We start from the raw sequence: 21,347 nt of genomic DNA, 5'->3' as shown, positions 1-21,347 counted from the left end.
CTTTGGGTGAAGAAGGACTTATAATAATAATAATAATAATAATAATAATAATAATAATAATAATAATAATAATAATAATAATCTTTCAATTTATTAATCGCTCAATCCTGCAGAGCTTGCTGGCTCTGAGCGATTTACAGTTACTCATATACACACGGGACTAACAATGATTCAAAGGGGTAAGGGAAGACAACATATAAATCTTTAAATCACACACGTTCGCAGCCGACGGGGAGTTTGTTCAGCTGTAGGGTCAGACATGTTCCAACGGCATTTTCCCTCAGCGTGGCTTGATGTCGTCAGCTTTTCTCCAGGACTGCTTCACGTTGCAACGCAGCACTGCCACCGCCTGGCCGGACGGCGCATTACAGGCTTTCTTTGATGTCAAAGAGTTCTAACCCAACCGCTCAGCAATTCCATGGAGTGCCCACGAGTTCTTCTTCTTATGAGAAAGGGAGAAAAGGACTGTTTTCATGTCTGCATGCGCACTTTACTTTTTTAGTTCAGAATACTTTCCCTTCTGCCAGCTGGAAAATACTGTGCTGATGGGTGGTGTCATAGCAATTTGTCCAGTCCCGTTTGTCCCTCCTCTGGAAAGCGTGTGTGTGTGTGTTTGGGGGGGGGGGATTGTGGGTCAGCCAGTCCTGAGTTTGAGGCACTTCCCTTCCGGCAGGTACATAAAAGGCTTCATAAACCGAAAGCAGCCCCTGAACCCTGAAAACGAGGACTACGTGAAGCTCACGCGCTACACCTACATTATGAAGCTGAGGGAGCATCTTCCGAAGACCGTCTTGGACCAAACCTGGCTTCAGCCACCTGCGCTCTTGCAAGAGGTAGGAACCAAGGGTCCTACTGAAAGGCGGGCGGGTTCTTGCTGTATCACATCATCAACAGCCTCATTACTTAAATCACATGAACATACCAGCCTTCACGTGTCCATGCGCTTTGCGTGGAGTGCCGTGGCTCAGTGGCGGAGCATCTGCTTTGCATGCAGTTGGAGGAGACAGTGGCTGAGCTATTGGCCCAGTGGCTTCCCTGGTCAGTGTTCCCTCTAAGCTGAATTAGTGCGAGCTAGCTCACAGTTCTTTAGCCTCCGGCTCACACATTTTTGTCTTGGTTCGGGATGGATGGCTCCAGAGCAAACTAATTTATGCAGGAGCCAAATCATTCGCTTCCCAACTTTAATGCCAGCAGCTCACAGAGTAGGATTTTTGCTCACAAAACTCCACAGCTTAAAGGGAGCATTGCAGTGTTCCCTCTAAGCTGAGTTAGTGTGAGTTAGCTCGCAGATTTTTAGCCTCCAGCTCACAGATTTTTGTCTTGGCTCAGGAAGGAGGGCTCCAGAGAGCAAACTAATTGATGCAGCGGCCAAACCGCTGGCTCACAACTTTAATGCCAGTAGCTCACAAGGTAGAATTTTTGCTCACAAGACTCCACAGCTTAGAAGGAGCATTGTCCCTGGTATAAGACAACATCACATATTTCGGGAAAGGACCACCGCTTTGCATGCCAGAGGTCTAAGGTTCAGTCCTGGCATCTCCAGCTGAAAGGATCGTGAGACGGAGGTGCTGGGAAGACCTCCCTCTGCTGGCCGGAGCCCGGAGAGCCCTGAACTTTGTGGGCCCAGGACCGGACTCTGCAAGCTTTTTACTGGGAGTTGCCGGGGATTGCACTGGGGCCCTTTTGCACACACAGCCTTGGCCTCTGGCAGTTCCCGTATCAAACGACCGCTCTTTCTCCCTCCTACAAAGACTTCTGAGCACCTGAAGAAGCTCTGCATTAGGACCCTCGTGAGGAAATACTGCCGCAGCATCACAGCGGAGAGGAAAGCACAAGTAAGTCCTGGGTTTGCAAATACTCTGGAGGCAGAGATGCTGGCCTGCCTGGGCATCATGCTGCGCGGGAGCCCAGTTCTTGGCCCATGGGCACATGGGAGCTGATGGTGGCTCATCAGTGGGGTTCCCAACTGTGGCTTGGTTAATTCGTGGAGATTTGGGGAGTGGAGCCTGGGCAGGGTTTGGGGAGGAAAGAATCATAGAATGTTAGAGTTGGGAGGGACCTTGCAGGTCATCTAGTCCAGCCCCCTGCACTCTGCAGGAGCACAGCCGAAAAATAGCCCTACAACATACCCGAAAGATGGTCGTCTGGCCTCCGCTTGGAAACCTCCAGCGAAGGAGCACCCACCACCTCCTGAGGTAGTCTGTTCCACTCCTCAACCACTCTGACAGTTAGGAAGTTCCTCCTGATATTTAGCCGGTAACAACTCCCTCGTAATTTCCACCCATTAGATATAGTCTTGCAATCCGGAGCAAGAGAGAATAGATCCGCTCCATCTTCTACACGACAGCCCTTCAGATACTTGAAGACAGCAATCATGTCCCCTCTAAGCCTTCTCTTTCCCAGGCTAAACAGACCCAGCTCTTTCAGCCTTTCCTCCTAAGACTTGGATTCCAACCCTCTCACCATCCTGGTTGTCATAGAGCTGTCATGGCTCAGGCGGGGTGTCACCTGACGCTGCCACCACTCTGGATTTAGGATCCCTTGAGAAGGCCCAGAGCACCCTCCCAAGACCTTCAGACCTCCCTTTTGGCCGAATAATAGGCGTGAGGACCAGGCAGCGTACAACAAGGGAAAGTTTTATTTTATAGGAGGTCAAACAAACAAGGTACAGAATAACAGTAAGTGGGTGATAATAAAAGAAATCAAATGCCCTAACGTGTCTAAATATATACTGTCCCTAGCTCACTATCTGCAGTGGCCTTAGACTACTCACCCTTCCCTCAGGATGAGTGTTTCTTCCCTGCAGCAGCCTTCCTTCTGGCTCTGCCCTCTGGGAAGAAGAACAGCTTTTCCTGCTGCTCCAGATCTTTTATTCCAAGCCCTCCTCTTTTCCTATTGGTCAATTTTGGCTCCAAAACCTCTCAGGGGCTTCTGGGAGTTGTAGGCCCAGCCTCACCTACAGCTAGCCAGGCTCCCTGGGCCTAGTAGGCCTCTGATAGCACAGCCCAGATCATGACAAGAGCCCACCCTCCAAAGCAGCCCTTTTCTCCAGGGGAACCGATCTCTGTCGTCTGGAGATCCGTTGTCATTCCAGGAGATTTCCAGGCCGCGCCTGGAGTTTGGCGATCTAACCAAGCAGCATGGAACAGGTGCTCTGCGATGGACCAGAGACACTTGTTATAACTCAGTGTATTCTAAACTGCATCCTGGGATATGGATACAGTCGGGGGGGGGGCGCTGCGTTGGTCTGAAGCAGCGGAACCAAGTTCGAGTCCAGTGGACACCTATAAGACCAACAAAGTTTTACTCTGGGTATAAGCTTTGGTGTGCATGCACACTGCTTTGGTCTTAAAGGTTCCACTGGACTCAAATCTGGACTCAAGACTTCCTCAAAGGTGCCTGCCGTGGAAAAGAGCCAGAGTCCAGGAGCCCCTTCAAGACTAACAAAATGTGTGACAGGGGAGGAGCTCTCGTGAGTCGCTGCTCGCTTCTTCAGATACTTCTTCGGATGTTCTCCTGGTATCGGGAGTGAATCCTGGGGCTAGCAATTCAGACAAGAGTCGGGGATTGTGCTGAACAGGGGTCATTTCGTAGAAAAAGAGGTGCAGGAGCGCATTAGCATAACTCATTAGCAAAGCTTATTTGCATATGCCACACCCCCTGACATCACCGGAAGTGTTTCAGAAGGCAACACCCACTGCTCAGGCTCCACTGGACTGTTTTGGATTGCTAGCTGTTGGGATGGGGGGACGTGCAGATCTGTCCTGGCAGAGGAGGGAGAGTTTGTAGCTGAATAAAACTTGGTCTTAAAGGTGCCACTGGACTGTTTTGGACCAGGGGGCCGGGGGGGGGGGCTCTGCAACTTACCTGGCTGCTTCTTGCTCTAACTGAGGGCTGCTGGGATCAGGGGGTGGGGCTTGTTGCATGTGCCCCGCCCCCTGGGCTCTTTATTGTCGGAGCTCCGCTCCTGTGCGCTCCTGCAGGAAATGACCCCTGGTGCTGAAACTTGGCTTTCTCACTGCACTATCACTCCCAGGGTTTCTTGGGGAAAGCTAAGACTCCAGTTTAAATATATATTGACAAATTTTAGTGACTCAGGAAGCGCTTGCTAGCGGATATTGCGCTCCACTTTGTGAGTAAGAAATGGGTAGGGGTGATTTGCACTTCCGTTGTGAAGTACTTCGTGGGGTCCTTGGGACTCATTTTTGTAGCTAAAGTGCTCACCTGAGGTCCAGTGACAGGTCTCCAGGGTCGCTTGAGGTTTGGTCCCGATGTTCTTGTGTCAGAATTTCATTCGGCGTCCTGTTTCCTCTGATTTCCCAAAACAGATGCAGCAGAAGGTGCTTGCGAGCAACATTTTCCGTGGGAAGAAAGAGGGCTATGCCGACAGTGTGCCCGAGCCGTTTGTCGAGACCAGGATGAGTAAGTAGTTGATGGACAAACAACAGGACTTGTTGAGAATTTGGTCTTGGGAGAATGGGTCTTTTGGGTGACCTTGCTGGCATTGACGGGGGGGGGGAGTTTGCCACGGATCCCCTCCTTGGGCACTCTATAAGTGGGTGTGCCCCCACCCTCTGTGATGATCGTTCCTGTTCCTTTCCTAGAGGAGGACGATTTACACACCAAAGTCCTGCAGCTGATCCGCCACGAGAAGATTAAGGTACAGAGGGGAAATGGCGGGCACCGTGGGGGCGAGAGATGCCAACCGATGCTCCCTCTAAGCCGTGGAGTCTTGTGAGCAAACATTCTGCTTTGTGAACGACTGGCATTAAAGTTGTGAGTGAGCGATTGGGCTGCTGCATAAATTAGTTTGCTCTGAAGCCGTCCTTTCTGGGCCGAGACAAAAATGCTTGAGCTGGAGGCTAAAAAACTGTGAGCTAGGCTCACCCTGACTCAGCTTAGAGGGAACACTGAACCCCTGGCTCTCTCGGGGTGCCACGCTGCAATGTGCTGCTAGTGTGGTGCTCCCCGAAGCGTCTTCCGGGGCCTGCTAAGGGGATGCCTTTGGTGGCTTTCAGTACGTGGCCCCCGTGGTGAAGTTCGAACAGAAAAACTTCAAGCCCAGGGACCGGCTGCTGGTCCTGACCCGGGTTTCCTCTTACTTGGTGGAGGCGGCCAAGATCAAGGAGAAGGTGGAGTACAACATGATCAAAGGTAAGAGGGGGGGGCAGGCGTCCCCAACTGCGCCCCGGGGGCTGAGGCATTTGGGCCAAGTGGCTCTTCAGCTGGTGGTGTGGTGAGGGCAGGGCTGGTGGCAGCAGACCCCCCTCGGTTGGGGCAGCTGCCGGGGCCCAGGCTTTTTGGGGCAGCCCACGGCCACCGGCACCCCCTGCCCGCTCCCTGGCTAGCCCTGCCTCCTCACCCACACTCCCTGCTTCATGTGCTGCCCGGTGCCCCTGGGGCAGTGGGAGGAGGCCTTGTGAGCAGACAAGGGAAGGGCGTGCCATGCAGGGGGTGGGTGAGTTGGGAGGACAGGAGGAGGACACGAGTGCCTGGTGGTGGGCAGAGGAGGGCAGGGGGAGGGGCTGGGAACTGTTTGCCTGGGGCCCACGAAAACCGAGAACCGGCCATGGGTGAATGGCCGTGCCTTGGAGCACATGAGTTGCTTACAGAAGTCCCCTGATTCTGTCCCCGGGGAGTTCCCAGGAAGCAAGTGCTGGGAAATTGCTTTCAGTGTAGATGGTACTGAGCTGGGGAGGGAGGGCCCCCAGTGGGCTGACGGGGCCCCAAACAGCTTTGCGTGTCCACACCTGAGAGGGGGAGCAGGGGCCTCTTGGAAGCTGATCTGGGGTTCTTCAAGGAGAGGATTGACGGTGGCACGCATCATCCTCAAAGACAGTCACATCTTCCCCCAGATGTTCAGTTGGAGCAGGGGTGTCGAACTCATTTGTTATGAGGGCCGGATCTGACATAAAGGAGGCCTCGTTGGGCCAGGCCACGTGTGTCATAAAACGTAATGCCAGGGAGCAGAGAGATAAACTTGATAAAAAGCACAAAGGGTTTCTTTTTTTTTTTACTTAAAATAAAAACTTGCTTAAAACATGAGCACCCTAGATATATTTTGTTTATTTAATAGTGTCTGCTAACTGACGCCTCTTGCTCTGAATTATTGCATCAAAATGTCTGTGCTGTTGCAATCCTGAGTATGCTGTTCAGGTGTGTGTCTGTGAGCTGCAATCCTACGATGACGCAGCAGCAGCAGAACTGGAAGAAGCAGCAGAAGACAGCCAGTTCCACTGCGGGCCTGAGAGAAGCCCTCCGGGGGCCTGATCTGGCCCCCGGGCCGCATGTTTGACACCCCTGAGTTAGAGCATGCTTTCCGTTTGCATGGGGTAACCGGGAGACCCTGCTGGCCAGTTGTCATCTCTGTGAACGGGATGTACAGGCCCTAGAAGGCTCCCCGGAATCCTCCGTCACGTGCGGAGGCTGTGTGCCAGACAGCTTCACCTGGGCACAGTTCCCTGTGAGAAGACTGTTTGGGAAACTGCTGAGGATGTGCATGTGTGGGGAACGAATCAAAGGCCCCCCGGATTCTGCACATGTCGTGGAGTTTCTGTTTACAACTTCCTTTTAAATTCCTGAAGACCTCAGACCATAAAAGAGTATACAACTCAAACAACAAAGGTAAAGGTAAAGGTTTCCCTTGCTCAAAAGCCAGTCAAATCAAACTCTAGGGATGCAGTGCTCATCTCCGTTTCCAAGCCGAAGAGCCAGCGCTGTCCAAAGACGTTTCCGTGGTCACGTGGCCAGCATGACTAAACACCAAGGCGCACAGAATGCTGTGACCTTCCCACCAAAGCGGTACCTATTTATCTACTTGCAATTTCTTGCTTTCGAACTGCTAGGTTGGCAGGAGCTGGGGCCAGAGACAGGAGCTCACTCCATCATGCGGCACCCGGGTCTCGAACTGCCGAACTACTGACCTTCCGGTCTGCAGTTCAGTATCTTAACCACTTGAGCCACCACAACTAACGAAACCATAATTCAAACTGATAATGACTTAAAAGGGCACAGCAATTTAAAAACCTGAAACAAACCCGTTAGAAATCCCATTCAGGCTAAGGAGGATTTTCTTGTATACTTAAATGAGCCAAAAACCTGGGTCTGACGAATGTTGCACGGAGGGGGGGGGATTTCTTAAACATGCAGTTCTCCAAATCTGTGGGAGGAAGACAGGAGGGAGAGGGAGAGAGCTTGGCATGTTTGGCAGCAGTCTGCTCTCTTGCTGGGTTGGCTGGTTACCCTGGCGATAAAACGAAACAAACAAAAAGACACTTTGCGTTTGATTGATAAAGACTTCATCCTGCACTGAGACTTTTGCGCTTCCCTTCCAAGGTTTTTCCGTCAGCGGTCTGAGTGACGGAATCTTAGTCGTCCACGTGGCGGAAGAATGTAAGCAGCAAAAGGTAACCGAATCCCGGCCAAGCTGCCTGCGTCTGGATGCAATGCCAGGTCACATCTGAACAGGCTGTTTGCAGGGAGACCTTCTGCTTGTTGTCAGTTCGCTTCAAATACTAACCTATCCGAGCTGGGGCTCAGCTTTGTGAATTGTCTCCGTGCCAGGGCTCGGGATATGTGATAAGCATCTCTGAGTGCATGCAGAGTGCTTCCATCGCTGCTGCATTCCAGCGAGTTCTCCAGCATTAGGGCCAAGGATGGCAACGGGTAGCGGCAGGAAATCCTCCCATTCAGATCTCACTTCAGGCACAAATCGAAGCAAGCTGGTACCGCTCACTTTGGCTCCCCATCAGCATTGCTGAAAATCATGCAATGACCTACCCTACAGGGTGGTTGTATGGATCACTCCAGTAATACTTTCGTGGGGCAGAGGGGCCGTGACTCAGTGGGAGAACACCTGCTTGGCTTGCAGAAGGTCCCAGGCTCAATCCCCAGCAGCATCTCCAGTTAAAGGATTTGGCAGGAGGTGATGTGAAAGACCTTGGTCGGAGACCTTGGAGAGCTGTAAAGAGGGGCTGTGGCTCAGTGCAAGAGCCCCTGCTTGGCATGTAGAAGGTCCCAGGTTCAATACCTGGCACCTCCAATTAAAAGGACCAGGCAGTAGGTGATGTGAAAGACCTCTGACCGAGACCCTGGAGAGCTGTAAAGAGAGGCCGTGGCTCAGTGCGAGAGCACCTGCTTGGCATGTGGAAGGTCCCCAGTTCAATCCCCGGCATCTCCAGCTAAAGGATTTAGCAGGAGCTGATGGGAAAGACCTCTGACTGAGACCCTGGAGAGCTGTAAAGAGGGGCCGTGGCTCAGTGCGAGAGCACCTGCTTGGCATGTAGAAGGTCCCCAGTTCAATCCCCGGCATCTCCAGCTAAAGGATTTAGCAGGAGCTGATGGGAAAGACCTCTGACTGAGACCCTGGAGAGCTGAAAAGAGGGGCCGTGGCTCAGTGCGAGAGCACCTACTTGGCATGTAGAAGGTCCCCAGTTCAATCCCCGGCATCTCCAGCTAAAGGATTTAGCAGGAGGTGATGGGAAAGAGCTGCTGCCGGTCTGAGTAGACAATACTAAACTTGATGGACCAAGGGGGGTCCTGGTTCGGTAGGAGGGCCGCTTCATGTGTTCAAGTGAGTATAAAACTACTCCATAGCACTGTGTAGTTTCCTGGCAACCTCTTGACCCCTGTGCCCTCCTTAAAATGATAAATCTGCTCTTGATCCCAGTGGTTGAAGGCTGGGGGTGGGGGGAGGGGGCACATCTCTGGAATGGGAACCTCTGCCGGAGCCCCTTTCTGGAGCGGTGGCTGTTTCTTCTTGCGGCTGTGCTGAGCCAAACGGACGGGCTCTCTTCTCGCCTCCAGGGAGACATCATTCTGCAGTGTGAAAAGCTGTTTGAGACGGCCACCAAACTCTGCTTGGCGGCCAACAAGGAGGACATTGCAGTCGCCCAGGGGAGGTGAGCATTCTGCTGCTGAACTGTGTGGCCAGAGAAGAAACCTCTTGTGTGTGGCTTGCCCTTTTTGTGGGGGCATCAAGGCGCCGTTGCCTTATGGCGCCCCCTTGGGGCTTTCAAGGCAAGGGACATGCAGAGGTGGTTTGCCATTGGCCTGTCTCCGCGTCACGACCCTCATAGAATAGAATCACAGAGCTGGGAGGGGGCCTAGAGGCCATCTAGTCCAACCCTCCTGCTCAGTGCAGGATCAGCCTAGAGCATCCCTGGCCAGTGTCTGTCCAGCCACTGCTTCAAGACTGCCAGGGAGGGGGAGCTCACCACCTCCCCGGGCAGCTGATTCCACCAATGCACAACTCTGACTGTAAAGAGGTTTTCCCTAATATCCAGCCGGTACCTTCCCACCAGTGTTCCCTCTAAGCTGAGTTAGCGTGAGTTGGCTCACAGTTTTTTACCCTCTGGCTCACACGTTTTTGTCTCGGCTCAGGAAGGGAGGGCTCCAGAGCAAACTAATTGATGCAGGAGCCCAATCGCTGGCTCACACCTTTAATGGCAGTCGCTCACAAAGTAGAATTTTTGCTCACACGACTCCACAGCTTGGAGGGAGCGTAGCTTCCCACCCTTAATTTCAACCCATTCTTGCGAGTCCTCTCCTCTGCTGCCAACAGGAACAGCTCCCTGCCCTCCTCTTGACAGCCCCTCAAACACTTACAAGAGAGAGAGAGAGAGAACAGACCCTGGTATCAGTGTTCCCTCTAAGCTGAGTTAGTGTGAGCCGGCTCACAGTTCTTTAGCCTCCGGCTCACAGTTTTTTTGTCTTAGCCTAGGAAAGATGGCTCCAGAGCAAACTAATTTATGCAGTGGCCGGGAGCTCCCAAAGTAGAATTTTTGCTCACAAGACTCCACAGCTTAGAGGGAGCATTGCCTGGTTATTTCCTGGTGGTCTCCCGTCCAAGGACTAACCAGGGCTGAATCTGCTTAACTTCCAGGATCTGAGGTGATTGGACTCGCCCGAGATCTCTTAGTCAGGGCAGACTAAGTTTGCCATCGCCTGCCTCTGCCTGGACTTCCTCAGTAGTAAAGATAAAGGTTCCCTTGCTCGAAAGCCAGTCGAGTCCGACTCAAGGGTTGCGGTGCTCATCTCCGTTTCAAAGCCGAAGAGCCAGCGCTGTCCAAAGACGTTTCCGTGGTCATGTGGCCGGCGTGACTAAACACCAAGGCGCACGGAACGCTGTTCCCTTCCCACCGAAGCGGTCCCTATTTATCTACTTGCAGTTTCTTGCTTTCGAACTGCTAGGTTGGCAGGAGCTGGAACTAGAGACGGGAGCTCACGCCATCATGCGGCGCACTTGGGTCTCGAACTGCTGAACTACCGACCTTCCACAGCCTGCAGTTCAGCGTCTTAACCACTTGAGCCACCGCAGCTCCTCAGTAGACTCCCATCCAAATACTAACCAGGGCTGACCCTGCTTAGTCTCTGAGGTCAGGCTGGCCTGGGCCGCCCAGGTTAGGTATTTTTTTACTGCGCTGTAAATCGGTTGCCTCGAGAAAACAAGAACTACTTAGCCAGCTGGAGAGGGTTGAATTTCGTACAAACCATTCACACGTTACAAAGCCCATGAGGACTTTAAGTTAGGGGTGTTCTGGGAATTCCACGGTTTCCAAGCATGCACAGACCTGATTCAGCTCAGGGCCATTACTCATGGGGAGAAGGGGTGGCAGGCTGGTATAGTGGTGACGTGCGCGGACTCTAATCTTGGAGAACCGGGTTTGATTCCCCACTCCTCCATTTGCACCTGGCTGGATGACCTTGGGCAAGCCGTAGTTCTGATAAGAGCTGTCCTTGAAAGAGAGCAGTTTCTGTCAGAGCTCTCTCAGCCCCGCCTACCTCACAGGGTGTCTGTTGTGGGGAGGGGGAGGGAAAGGAGTTTGTAAGCTGCTCTGAGACTCCCTTGGGTAGTGAAGGGTGGGGTAGAAATCCAAACTCTTCTTCTGCACTGTTTTCCCAGCTTGAAAATGGCCCTGGGGGCTGCTATGAGCTGTTGGGGAAATCTGTGTGCAGCCTTCAGCACTTATCAGTCTCCCCAGCAGAGCAAATAGCAGTGGCAGCCATAAGAGCCAGTTTGGTGTAGTGGTTAAGTGCGCGGACTCTAATCTTGGAGAACCGGGTTTGATTCCCCACTCCTCCACTTGCACCTGGCTGGACGACCTTGGGCAAGCCGTAGTTCTGATATGAGCTGTCCTTGAAAAAGAGCAGTTTCTGTCAAGAGCTCTCTCAGCCCCACCTCCCTCACAGGGTGTCTGTTGTGGGGAGGGGAAGGGAAAGGAGTTTGTAAGCCGCTCTGAGACACCTTTGGGTAGTGAAGGGCGGGGTATAAATCCAATCTCTTCTTCTTCTTCTAAGTCTGAAGCCCCCTTTTCTCCCTGCGGGTGGGTGTCCTGGTCCCAGTCAGGCTTTTGTATGCCTGGGAAGCATGGAATTCCCCGAGTGGGTCTATTTAAAAAGCTCGGTGGCAGCCCAAGGAGGATTTTGTCACGTGCGAATCAGTCTTAAGAGAGCCAGTTTGGTGTTGTGGTGAAGTGCGCGGACTCTAATCTGGGAGAACCGGGTTTGATTCCCCACTCCTCCACTTGCAGCTGCTGGATGCCCTTGGGCAAGCCGTAGCTCTGATAAGAGCTGTCCTGGAAAAAAGAGCAGTTTCTGTCAGAGCTCTCTCAGCCCTGCCTACCTCACAGGGTGTCTGTTGTGGGGAGGGGAAGGGAAAGGAGATTGTAAACCGCTCTGAGACACCTTCGGTAGTGAAGGGTGGGGTATAAATCCAATCCTCCTCCTCCTCTTCTTCCTCTTCTTCTGTTTATGAAGACATTAAGCCAGCAACCCCCCCAAGTCTAATTTCTGCTCCCCCCTCTTCCCCCGGCTGCCTTTCCCAGATCTCTCATAGCTCAAATCCCTTCTGAAAAGCCATCTCTTCCGCAAATAGTTTCTGTTAACTCCCTAATTCCTTTCAGCACTTGAAACGAAGCTCTTGTTTTCATTCCCCCCCCTGCAAAGCGCCTGTGAATCTGAAGAATGCGACTCCCCTACCCTTTACGACAGACCAGCACTTGGAGCTCCCAATTAAAAAAAAAACACTCAAAATTGAAGTGGGGGGGGGCTTTGTATGAGGCAGTGGCCAGGGGGAAGAGATCTTGTGTCCCCCCCCCCCCCAAATGTGGTCACCATTTCCCCAGCATGACAAAATGCCCTGTCTCAGTAGACCAAAGTTTGAGTCCAGGGGCCCCTTTAAGACCAACAAAGTTTAATCCTGGGTATAAGGTTTCACGTGCATTAGAAAGCTTAGACCCAGAATTAAACTTTGTGGGTGTTACTGGTGCCACTGGACTCAAACTTTGTTCTGTTGCTTCGGAGCAACACGGCGGCTCACCTGTACTGTATCGGCTCCTCCTGTCCACCCACTGCAGTCACATAGGTCGTTCCCCCCCCCTGCATAGGTGTACCTCTGTTAAAGGGCAAGAAACGTTAGGAGATCCAGCCTCCATCTCCCACCTAGCATGTAGCTTGGTCCCCAGAGCAGTCTGCTACCAAAACACATTACCGGAAACTTTTGTAGGCATTGGTGATGAAGTAATGGGAAAAACTCCATCAGCGAGACGTCCTTCTATCAGGCCAGTGGTAAAGGCCACAGCAGAGGAAAAGATGGGTCACCAAAGGGTTTGTGCCTCTCCTCCATCCCTTGTGCCCTTCCCCTCTGCTGAGGTTTAGATCAGGGGTGTCGAAGTCATTTGCTATGAGGGCCATATCTGACATGAATGAGACCTTGTTGGGCCGGGCCATGCATGTCATAAAAGGTAATGCCAGGTAGCGGAGATATAAACTTTATAAAGGACACAAACACAAAGGGTTTTTTTTTTAAACTTAAAATAAAAACATGCTTAGAACATTAGCATTCTTGCAATGTTTTATTTAAGAGTGTCTGATAACTGACATCTCTTGCTCTGAATTATTGCATCAAAATGTCAGTGCTGTTGGAATCTTGAGTCTGCTGTTCAGGTCAAAGTTACCTCTAAGCTGCGGAGTCTTGTGAGCAAAAGTTCTACTTTTTGAACTCCTGGCATTAAATTTGTGAGCGAGTGATTTGGCTACCGCATAAATCAGTTTGCGCTGGAGCCATCCTTCCTGAACTAAGGCAAAAATGTGTGAGCTGGAGGCTAAAAAACCGTGAGCCCGCTCACACCAACTCAGCTTAGAGGGAACACTGGTTCAGGTGTGTATCTGTAAGCTGCAAACCTACAATGACGCAGCAGCAGCAGAAATGGAAGGAGAAGCAGAAGACAGCCAATTCCACTGCAGGCCTGATAGATGCCCTCTGGGGGCCTGATCCGGCCCCCGGGCCGCATGTTTGACACCCCTGGTTTAGATAGTAAATTCCTTGGGGCAGGGGCCCTTCTCATCGGCTTGTTTCCCTTCACATCTGAACAACTCAGGCAGGGTAGAACTTCTGTGTCAATCAGAAGGCAAGCACCACTTAATCTTCACGAGCCTGGAACCGTGTTTGGCATCCTGGTCATGTGGGTGCAGAGGGTACCGTGCCCCTGATCAGGGCCGTGAGTTACCGTTCCGTGCCTGCACTGCACAAATTGCTCTTTGTGATCGGTATAAGCAACTTTGGCATTAAGTCCCTAACCGGCAAGTTCCATGACTTTAAGATGCCGCGATGGCTTTGGAGCTGCGCTGAAGAAAGCCTGATGTGTGTGTGTGTGTGTGTTTTGTAGCCTCATATACAGCTTGGGGGCTGGGAAAGAATCCAGCATTGTTTTCACGACGGCACACGAGTCTCGGATCTACAAGGCCAAAAGTGGACTACTGACGGTGGTGAGTCCTTGCTTCCATTTTACCGCCCCTTTCTCCCCAGTTGGGGGCCCAGAATGGCTTCCATCCTCCTCATCCTCACAACAACCCTGTCCAGGTAGGTCTGGCTGAGAGCCTGTGACCGGCCCAGGGTCACCCAGTGAGCTTCCATGGTAAGAGTCCTCCACTTTTTCAATGAACTCCAAAAGGTTGGTGAGGCAGAACATTCCTTTGCAAGAAGCCATGCTGATTTCCCCTCCACAAGCTTTGTCCCTAACCGTTCTATCTTTGATGACAGTTTCTACTAATTTGCCTGGGACGGACCTTAGGCTGACTGGCCTGTAATTACCTGCTTCTCTTCTGGATCTCTTTTTAAAAATTGGTGTCATATTAGCTGCTCGCCATTCTTCTGTTACAGTAGCTGAATTTAGGGATAGGCAGGGGTCATTTCCTGCCGGAGCGCACAGAAGCGGAGCTCCGGCAGTAAAGAGCCCAGGGGGCGGGCACAGGCAACAAGCCCCGCCCACTGCTCCCAGCAGCCCTCAGTCAGAGCAAGAAGCAGCCAGGTAAATTGCAGAGCCCCCCGGTCCAAAACAATCCAGTGGCACCTTTAAGGCCAAGTTTTATTCAGGCACAAGCTCTCCCTCCTCTGCGAGGACAGATCTGCACGTTTCCCCCCCCCCAATAGCTAGCAATCCAAAACAGTCCAGTGGAGCCTGAGGGGTGGGCGTTGCCTTCTGACACACTTCTGGTGATGCCATGGGGTGTGTCATATGCAAATAAGTTACGCTAGTCAGTTATGCTAATGAGCTCCCATACCTCTTTTTCTACGAAATGACCCCTGCTCCTATCCAAATACTAACCAGAGCCAGCCCTGCTTAGCTTCCAAGATCTGATGAGATCAGGCTAGCCTGTGCCATTATCACTGACATGTGTTGTCAAAGGATGTGTCATCCTTTAAAGCAGGGGTGTTGAACTCATTTGTTATGAGGGCCAGATCTGACATAAATGAGACCTTGGTGGGCTGGGCCATGTGTGTCATAAAACGTAATGCCAGGGAGTGGAGATATAAACTTTATAAAGGACACAAACACAAAGGGTTTGGGTTTTTTTTACTTAAAAACATGCTTAAATATTTTGTTTATTTAGCAGTATCTGATAACTGACACCTCTTGCTCTGAATTACTGCATCAAAATGTCTGTGCTGTTGCAATCTTGAATATGCTGTTCACGTGTGTATCTGTAAGCTGCAAACCTACTTTTGCTTTCTCAACATTCACTACAGAAATCTCATGCTCAGATTACTGAGTCTAGGACCCAGGTTAAAACATGAAATGGCTGAGCGATTAAGAGAGTCTGGCAAAGCAAGCTATGATGCAGCAACAGAAGAACTGGAAGCAGGAGATTACCAGTTCTATTGCGGGCCTGATGGAAACCCTCCGGGGGCCTCATCCGGCCCCTGGGCCGCATGTTTGACACCCCTGGTTTAAAGTGTTGTGTTTTTTTTTAAATCTAATTCAGCTGCCATTTCTCTGTCTTCTTGTTTGGGTGAAGATGCCTTCCACTTGCTGGGGATACTAAACGAGAAGGGAATTTGTTTCTGTCCTCCGTCTGACAACCGTTATGTTTAACTCCAAAAGGTATCGCCCAAAGTGAAGAAACCCTGATGGGAGCACGAGGTCAAGTTTTGCCCGTTAACCACGGCTGCTAGGAACAGAAGGCTATCACCAACACCCTGTACAAAGAGCCGCGTCCTTGAGAGTTCGGATGCCATAGGACTGCAGCAGATGCATCTCACTTGCGTCTTTCCATTTCAAAAAAGCAATATACGTATCTAATATATGCAGCTGTTAATGACAGGACCCACCATTACCCATAAATGTCCAACAACTGATGTTAACGCTATTAGAGCTGTAGATCTGTGACCGTCTCTGTATAATCCATGTTCAAAATAATTTCCGTCTTCACTGCACTTAATGGGTCGAAGCCTTTTTAAACAAAAACAACTCTCTGCGACCACAAGAGGGGTTTCCAGCTGCTTACGAAAGAGGAGGGCAAAATCTTGATGACCTCCCGGCCGGGAAGAAGTCTGGGTTCCTTCCTACCGGACCAAGTTGCTGGCAGGCCGGTAGCAGGAGGGGTATGAGTGGCCCTTACTTTTTGCCGTCCACAGCTGCAGAGGGGACGTTCCAGACCCCGGCTTGCAGCGGTCGCCAGCTGCAATGCTGCCTGCGGCTGGAATTCTGTCTCGTTGACACAAGAGTGAGGCACCAGGTATTGTAAATGGTGATGCAAATAAAGAGATGGAGAAAAAGTTACAAGGGCCCGAAACTGATTTGTGTGTCTGTGTGTAAGTTTCTGTCTGGCTGGGTCTGAAAAGGGAGTGGACCCAGGGCTATTTTTGGGCAGGAACGCATAGGAACGGCGTTCCGGCTGGCTCCTGAGTTGGCCACGCCCAGAAGGAACTCATTAGCATAATAGGCCACACCCAACAGCAGAAACTCATTAGGATTGGCTACATTAGGGGGGGGGTGGCCTAACATGCAAAGGAGTTCCTGCTACAAAAAAAGGCCCTGGGTTTGGACAACAAACAAGGTAAACAGAATGAGAAGCAAAAGGTGGGTGTGGCTGGATGAGCACACTTCTGGTAACATGGGGGTGTGACCTCATATGCTAATGACCTGTGCTGCCAGGGGTGTGGCCTAATAGGCTAATAAGTTCCTGCTGTTGGGTGTGGCCTATTATGCTAATGAGTTCCTGCTGGGCTTTTTCTACAAAAAAAGCCCTGAGTGGACCCGAGTGTGTGCTTCAGGACACATAATAACCAGATCCTCTGAAGAAAAAGAGATTGGATATATGCCCCGCCCTTCACTCGGAGTCTCAGACCGGCTCACAATCACCTTTCCCTTCCCCTCCCCACAACAGACATCCTGTGAGGTCGGTGGGGCTGAGAGTGCTCTCTTGAGAACTGCCCCTGAGAGAACAGCTCTGAAAGAACTTGTGACTGACCCAAGGTCACACCAGCAGCTGCAAGTGGAGGAGTTGTTCTGGAGGAGCCTGCGGCCGTGGAGGAAAGAGGGGACGGTGTTTCCTTCTTGTGACTCAGACGCGGGCATCAAGGGAAGATTCGCCTGTGAGGATGGGGCTGTGCTCCGCCCTCCGTTGCAAAGTCTTTTTGCTTGCATTCTCTTCCTACCCTGAACTGAGAGGCAGTCGGGGGGGGGGGCTTAAGAACATAAGAGATGCCAATGTTGGATCAGGCCAAAGGCCCATCCAGTCCAACACTCTGTATCCCACAGTGGCCAGAAATACCAGTGCCATCAGGAGGACAACCAGTGGGGCCAGGACACCAGAAGCCCTCCCACTGTTGACCCCCCCCCCAAGCACCAAGATGACAGAGCATCACTTGCCCCAGAGTCCCTATCTATACCTTGTGGCTAATAGCCACTGATGGACCTCTGCTCCATATGCTTATCTAATTCCCTTTTGAAGCCGTCCATGCTTGTAGCCGCCACCACTTCCTGTGGCAGTGAATTCCAAGTGTTAATCACTCTTTGGGTGAAGAAGTACTTCCTTTTATCCGTTCTAACCCGACCGCTCAGCAATTTCATGGAGTGCCCACGGGTTCTTGTATTGTGAGAAAGGGAGAAAAGTACCTCTTTCTCTACCTGCTCTTTCCCATGCATAATCTTATAAACCTCAATCATGTCACCCCTCAGTCGTCGTTTCTCCAAGCTAAAGAGCCCTAAGCGCCTTAACCTTTCCTCATAGGGAAAGTGTTCCAACCCTTTTATCATTCGAGTTGCTCTTTTCTGCACTTTTTCCAAAGCTATAATATCCTTTTTAAGGTGTGGTGACCAGAATTGCACACAGTATTCCAGATGAGGTCGCACCATTGATTTATATAGGGGCATTATTATATTGGCTGATCTGTTTACAATACCCTTCCTAATAATCCCCAGCATAGCATTGGCCTTCTTTATTGCAGTCACACACTGTCTCGACATTTTCAGTGAGTTATCCACTACAACTCCAAGATCTCTCTCTTGCTCAGTCTCTGCCAGTTCAGACCCCATCAACGTGTATTTATATTTAGGATTTTTGGCTCCAATGTGCATCACCTTGCCCTTGGCCACATTGAACCCCATTTGCCATGTTGACGCCCACTCGCCCATCTTTGACAGATCCCTTTGGAGTGCCTCACAATCCTCACTGGTTTTCACCACCCTGAACAACTTCGTATCATCCGCAAATTTAGCCACTTCACTGCTTACTCCCAACTCCAAATCATTAATGAACAAGTTAAAAAGCAGTGGACCAAGTACTGATCCCTGTGCTACCCCACTGCTTACCCCCCTCCACTGGGAGAACTGCCCATTTATACTCACTCTCTGTTTTCTATTAATTAGCCAGTTTTTGATCCATAAAAGGACTTGTCCTTTTATCCCATGATTTTTGAGCTTACTTAGGAGCCTTTGATGAGGAACTTTATCAAAAGCTTTCTGGAAGTCAAGGTAAACAATATCTATTGGATCCCCCTTGTCCACATGTTTGTTCACCCCCTCAAAGAACATTAACAGGTTAGTGAGACAAGAGAATTTGGAGCTGGCTGCTGGTGCTCTCGACTGGCCGAAAAACAGAGCATCCTGCTCCAGATTAAGGAGGCCATGCTGTCCTGCCGTGATCGCAGGGCCACACCCTGCAAGGAATGTGCCACGCTCCCTCTGCGCTGCGGAGTCTTGTGAGCAAAAACTCTACTCTGTGAGCTCCTGGCGCTAAAGTTGTGAGCGAGCGATTTGGCTCCTGCATCAATGAGTCTGCCCTGGAGCCATCCTTCCTGAGCTGAGACCCAAAAGAAGTGTGAGCCGGAGGCTAAAACACTGTGAGCTAGTTCACACTCACTCAGCTGAGAGGGAACACTGGTAAATGACCCCTTTGCCTTGGCCGCTGAAACGATGCAGGAGAAAGCAAACGGGGAGCTCCTTTCAAGGAAGCGCAGAGGCACATTTAAATAAGAAAAGTTTCTCGTTTATTTTCTCCCTTCCCAGATCGGTGTGAAACACTGACACACACACACACACACACACATAAGAATAAGCCATCATTGGTTCTACACACTGGAAAGAGGCGGGGGTTACTGCCGTGGTAACCTTGAGCAGCTGGAATGTTGTGCCCCCCACCCCGGGGTGTGGCCCAGCACGTGGGGGAGAGGACGGGAGGTGGCCCTCTGCACTTCTGGGGAGGCAGGGGTCTCCCCCGGGGCCATGCATGTGCAGGGACAGTTTGTGGCCTTAAATCTGGGGGGGGGGCTGCTGAATCAGTGCACACAAACACCCCCTCCCCAATCCCCATCTCTGCAGCACACTCAGCCAACACTAGGAATGCCTGCAAGAAAATGAACATGTCCGGGTCCCTCCCCTACGGACCTCTCAGTGCCAGCAGCAGCGGCCAGGAGGCAGAAGGCGCAAGGAGCGGTCTCCTATTGGGGCGACGGGGCTCTTCCGTGGCAGCCCAGGGCCACTGACCCAGTCGGCGGGCCCCACCTGGTGTGCCAACCACTTGCCAACTTTCTGGGCTCCAACCAGAAGCATCTGGGAGATTGCAGCTGTTTTTGTGAGTAGAAGTCGAGGACGGCTGAGGTTCCGCAGTGGCCCCACTGGAAATGTTTTGCAGTGGCAGAGCAGGCCGGGGGGAGGCGTCCCTCCACTCTTTTCGGATGTAAGCTCCCTGACATAGGAGCTGTGAGGGTAAACTTAGGTGGGACAGAAGGCAGCAGCGCCTGTGCAGGCCGCCTTTCCTTTTTCACCGAGTGCATGAAGCAGCCTGCCTTGTAAGTCTGTTGACTCATACCACTATAAGTGACCCCCGCCCCCCCTGTAAGGACAGAGAAGAGAGGAGGGAGGAGGAGGAGGAGAAGATTGGATTTATACTCTGCCCTTCACTACTCAGAGTGGCTGACAAACTCCTTTCCCTTCCCCTTCCCACAACAGACAGACACCCTGGGAGGCGGGTGGGGCTGAGAGAGCTCTTGACAGAAACTGCTCTTTTTCAAGGACAGCTCTTGTCAGAACTACGGCTTGCCCAAGGTCATCCAGCAGCTGCAAGTGAAGAAGTGGGGAATCAAACCCGGTTCTCCCAGATTAGCGTCCGCGCACTTTAACCACTACACCAAACTGGCTCTCCGAGAAAGAGAGAGAGAGCCCATACTAGCTCGATACCTGCTTACACGCTGTGCTCCCCGCCCTTTTGAGGCTGGCCCCACGTCCCCCCCCCTTGCATGGCTTGTGTCCTCGACAGCCAGAGGCTGCACTTCCTTTAGGCACATTCTTGATCCTGAGCAAACAGCCCCTCCCCTCCCCTGAGCAGAACAGAGCCAGGAAAAGGGCTGCACCCCACCCCTTCCTCTGCCGCCTCTTTGCAAATATTCTAGGCGTGGGACACCCAAGCAAGCTGACGGAATGGGTTGGATGCAGATTCGGGGGCGATGCAGTCCTAAAATGGGGCAGACTCGTGCTGGCCGGCTGCTGGATCCTCTGGCAAAGAGGACTCCTTTGACAGCAAAGACGATGCTGCAGCATTTCCCTCCTGTGGGGGGGGGGAGGAGGCTTTTCAAACCCCACGCAAGCACTGCTGGGGCTATAGCTTCCCTGTGCCTAAGCTCCCCCTCCTCCCAAGTTTTCTCTCCTTTCCCTTCCTACTTAGGAGAAGGAGGAGATTGGATGTATAGCCTGCCCTTCACTGGGAGTCTCAGAGCGACTTACAAACTCCTTTCCCTTCCCCTTCCCACAACAGACACCCAGTGGGGCTGAGAGAGCTCTTGACAGAGTGAACAGCTCTGAGAGAACTACGGCTTCCTTAAGGTCATCCAACAGCTGCGAGTGGAGGAGGAGTGGGGAATCAAACCCGGTTCTCCCAGATTAGAGTCCGCGCACTTAACCACGACACCAAACGGGCTCTCTTATGCCTTCTTCCCCTTTCCTCTTGCACAAACCCATCATGACCTTGCTAGAAAAATTCTACATGCTGAAACCGTCTACGGCATACTAAGAAAGAGGCCAAGCTTGTGGGAACGCTGGGCCTGAGACAGACAGGAGGGAGAGCACAGAGGTGGCCGCTGGGAGAAACATGCAGAGGCGGCCAAAAGCCAGGCCAAGCTATAGAGGGCAGAGCGGCGGGTAAACGTTGCCAGTGAAACCCGGGGGCATGTTGAGACCCCAGCCTCCGAGAAAGGGCACGGCAGAGGGAACTGCACATCACACACCTTTGTCTATCAGAGGCTTCGACAGCTTCAGGTGCACAAGGAACAGGTATGACAAAGGGGCAATATCAAAGCCCCCCCCCCCCCCCCCACATTCTGGGCCTGTGCAAACCAGAAGATAGGTGTCCAAGACGGGGAGGGAAATTGGCGAAAGCTGTCTTTTTGGTGCGCAGCGCCTCCAACGCTTTGGAGTGGACGCTTCTTCTTTCGAGTGTCTTCATGCCAACAGCTCACACCTTAATCTTTGGGGTGCCTGCCAACAGGATCTTGGACGACCCACGGGGCTGCCTCTACTTTGAGAGGGAGATTAAGCAATCCCCCCCCCCCGCCCAGGACTCTCAACCAT

General features: G+C 51.9%; 1 protein-coding gene across 1 annotated transcript in view; it reads left to right on the top strand.

Moving 5' to 3' along the window:
- MYO1H (myosin IH) overlaps window positions 1-15,410 on the top strand; it is a 60,004-nt gene extending 44,594 nt beyond the window's left edge. The window contains exons 23-31 of the mRNA XM_015413209.1: window positions 674-833; window positions 1,752-1,835; window positions 4,329-4,422; window positions 4,605-4,660; window positions 5,019-5,154; window positions 7,336-7,406; window positions 8,806-8,900; window positions 13,668-13,767; window positions 15,384-15,410. Of these exons, the coding sequence (XP_015268695.1) occupies window positions 674-833; window positions 1,752-1,835; window positions 4,329-4,422; window positions 4,605-4,660; window positions 5,019-5,154; window positions 7,336-7,406; window positions 8,806-8,900; window positions 13,668-13,767; window positions 15,384-15,410 (823 nt within the window). The remainder of the gene's footprint in view (window positions 1-673; window positions 834-1,751; window positions 1,836-4,328; window positions 4,423-4,604; window positions 4,661-5,018; window positions 5,155-7,335; window positions 7,407-8,805; window positions 8,901-13,667; window positions 13,768-15,383) is intronic.
- Window positions 15,411-21,347: the final 5,937 nt, after the last annotated feature.

This window comes from Gekko japonicus, unplaced genomic scaffold (genome assembly GCF_001447785.1).
Source record: "Gekko japonicus isolate JY-2015 unplaced genomic scaffold, Gekko_japonicus_V1.1 scaffold10, whole genome shotgun sequence".
In the NCBI taxonomy this organism is placed as follows: Eukaryota; Metazoa; Chordata; class Lepidosauria; order Squamata; family Gekkonidae; genus Gekko; species Gekko japonicus.
The sequence above is the reverse complement of the archived record's forward strand: the minus strand, read 5'-3'. Positions and strand labels throughout refer to the sequence as shown.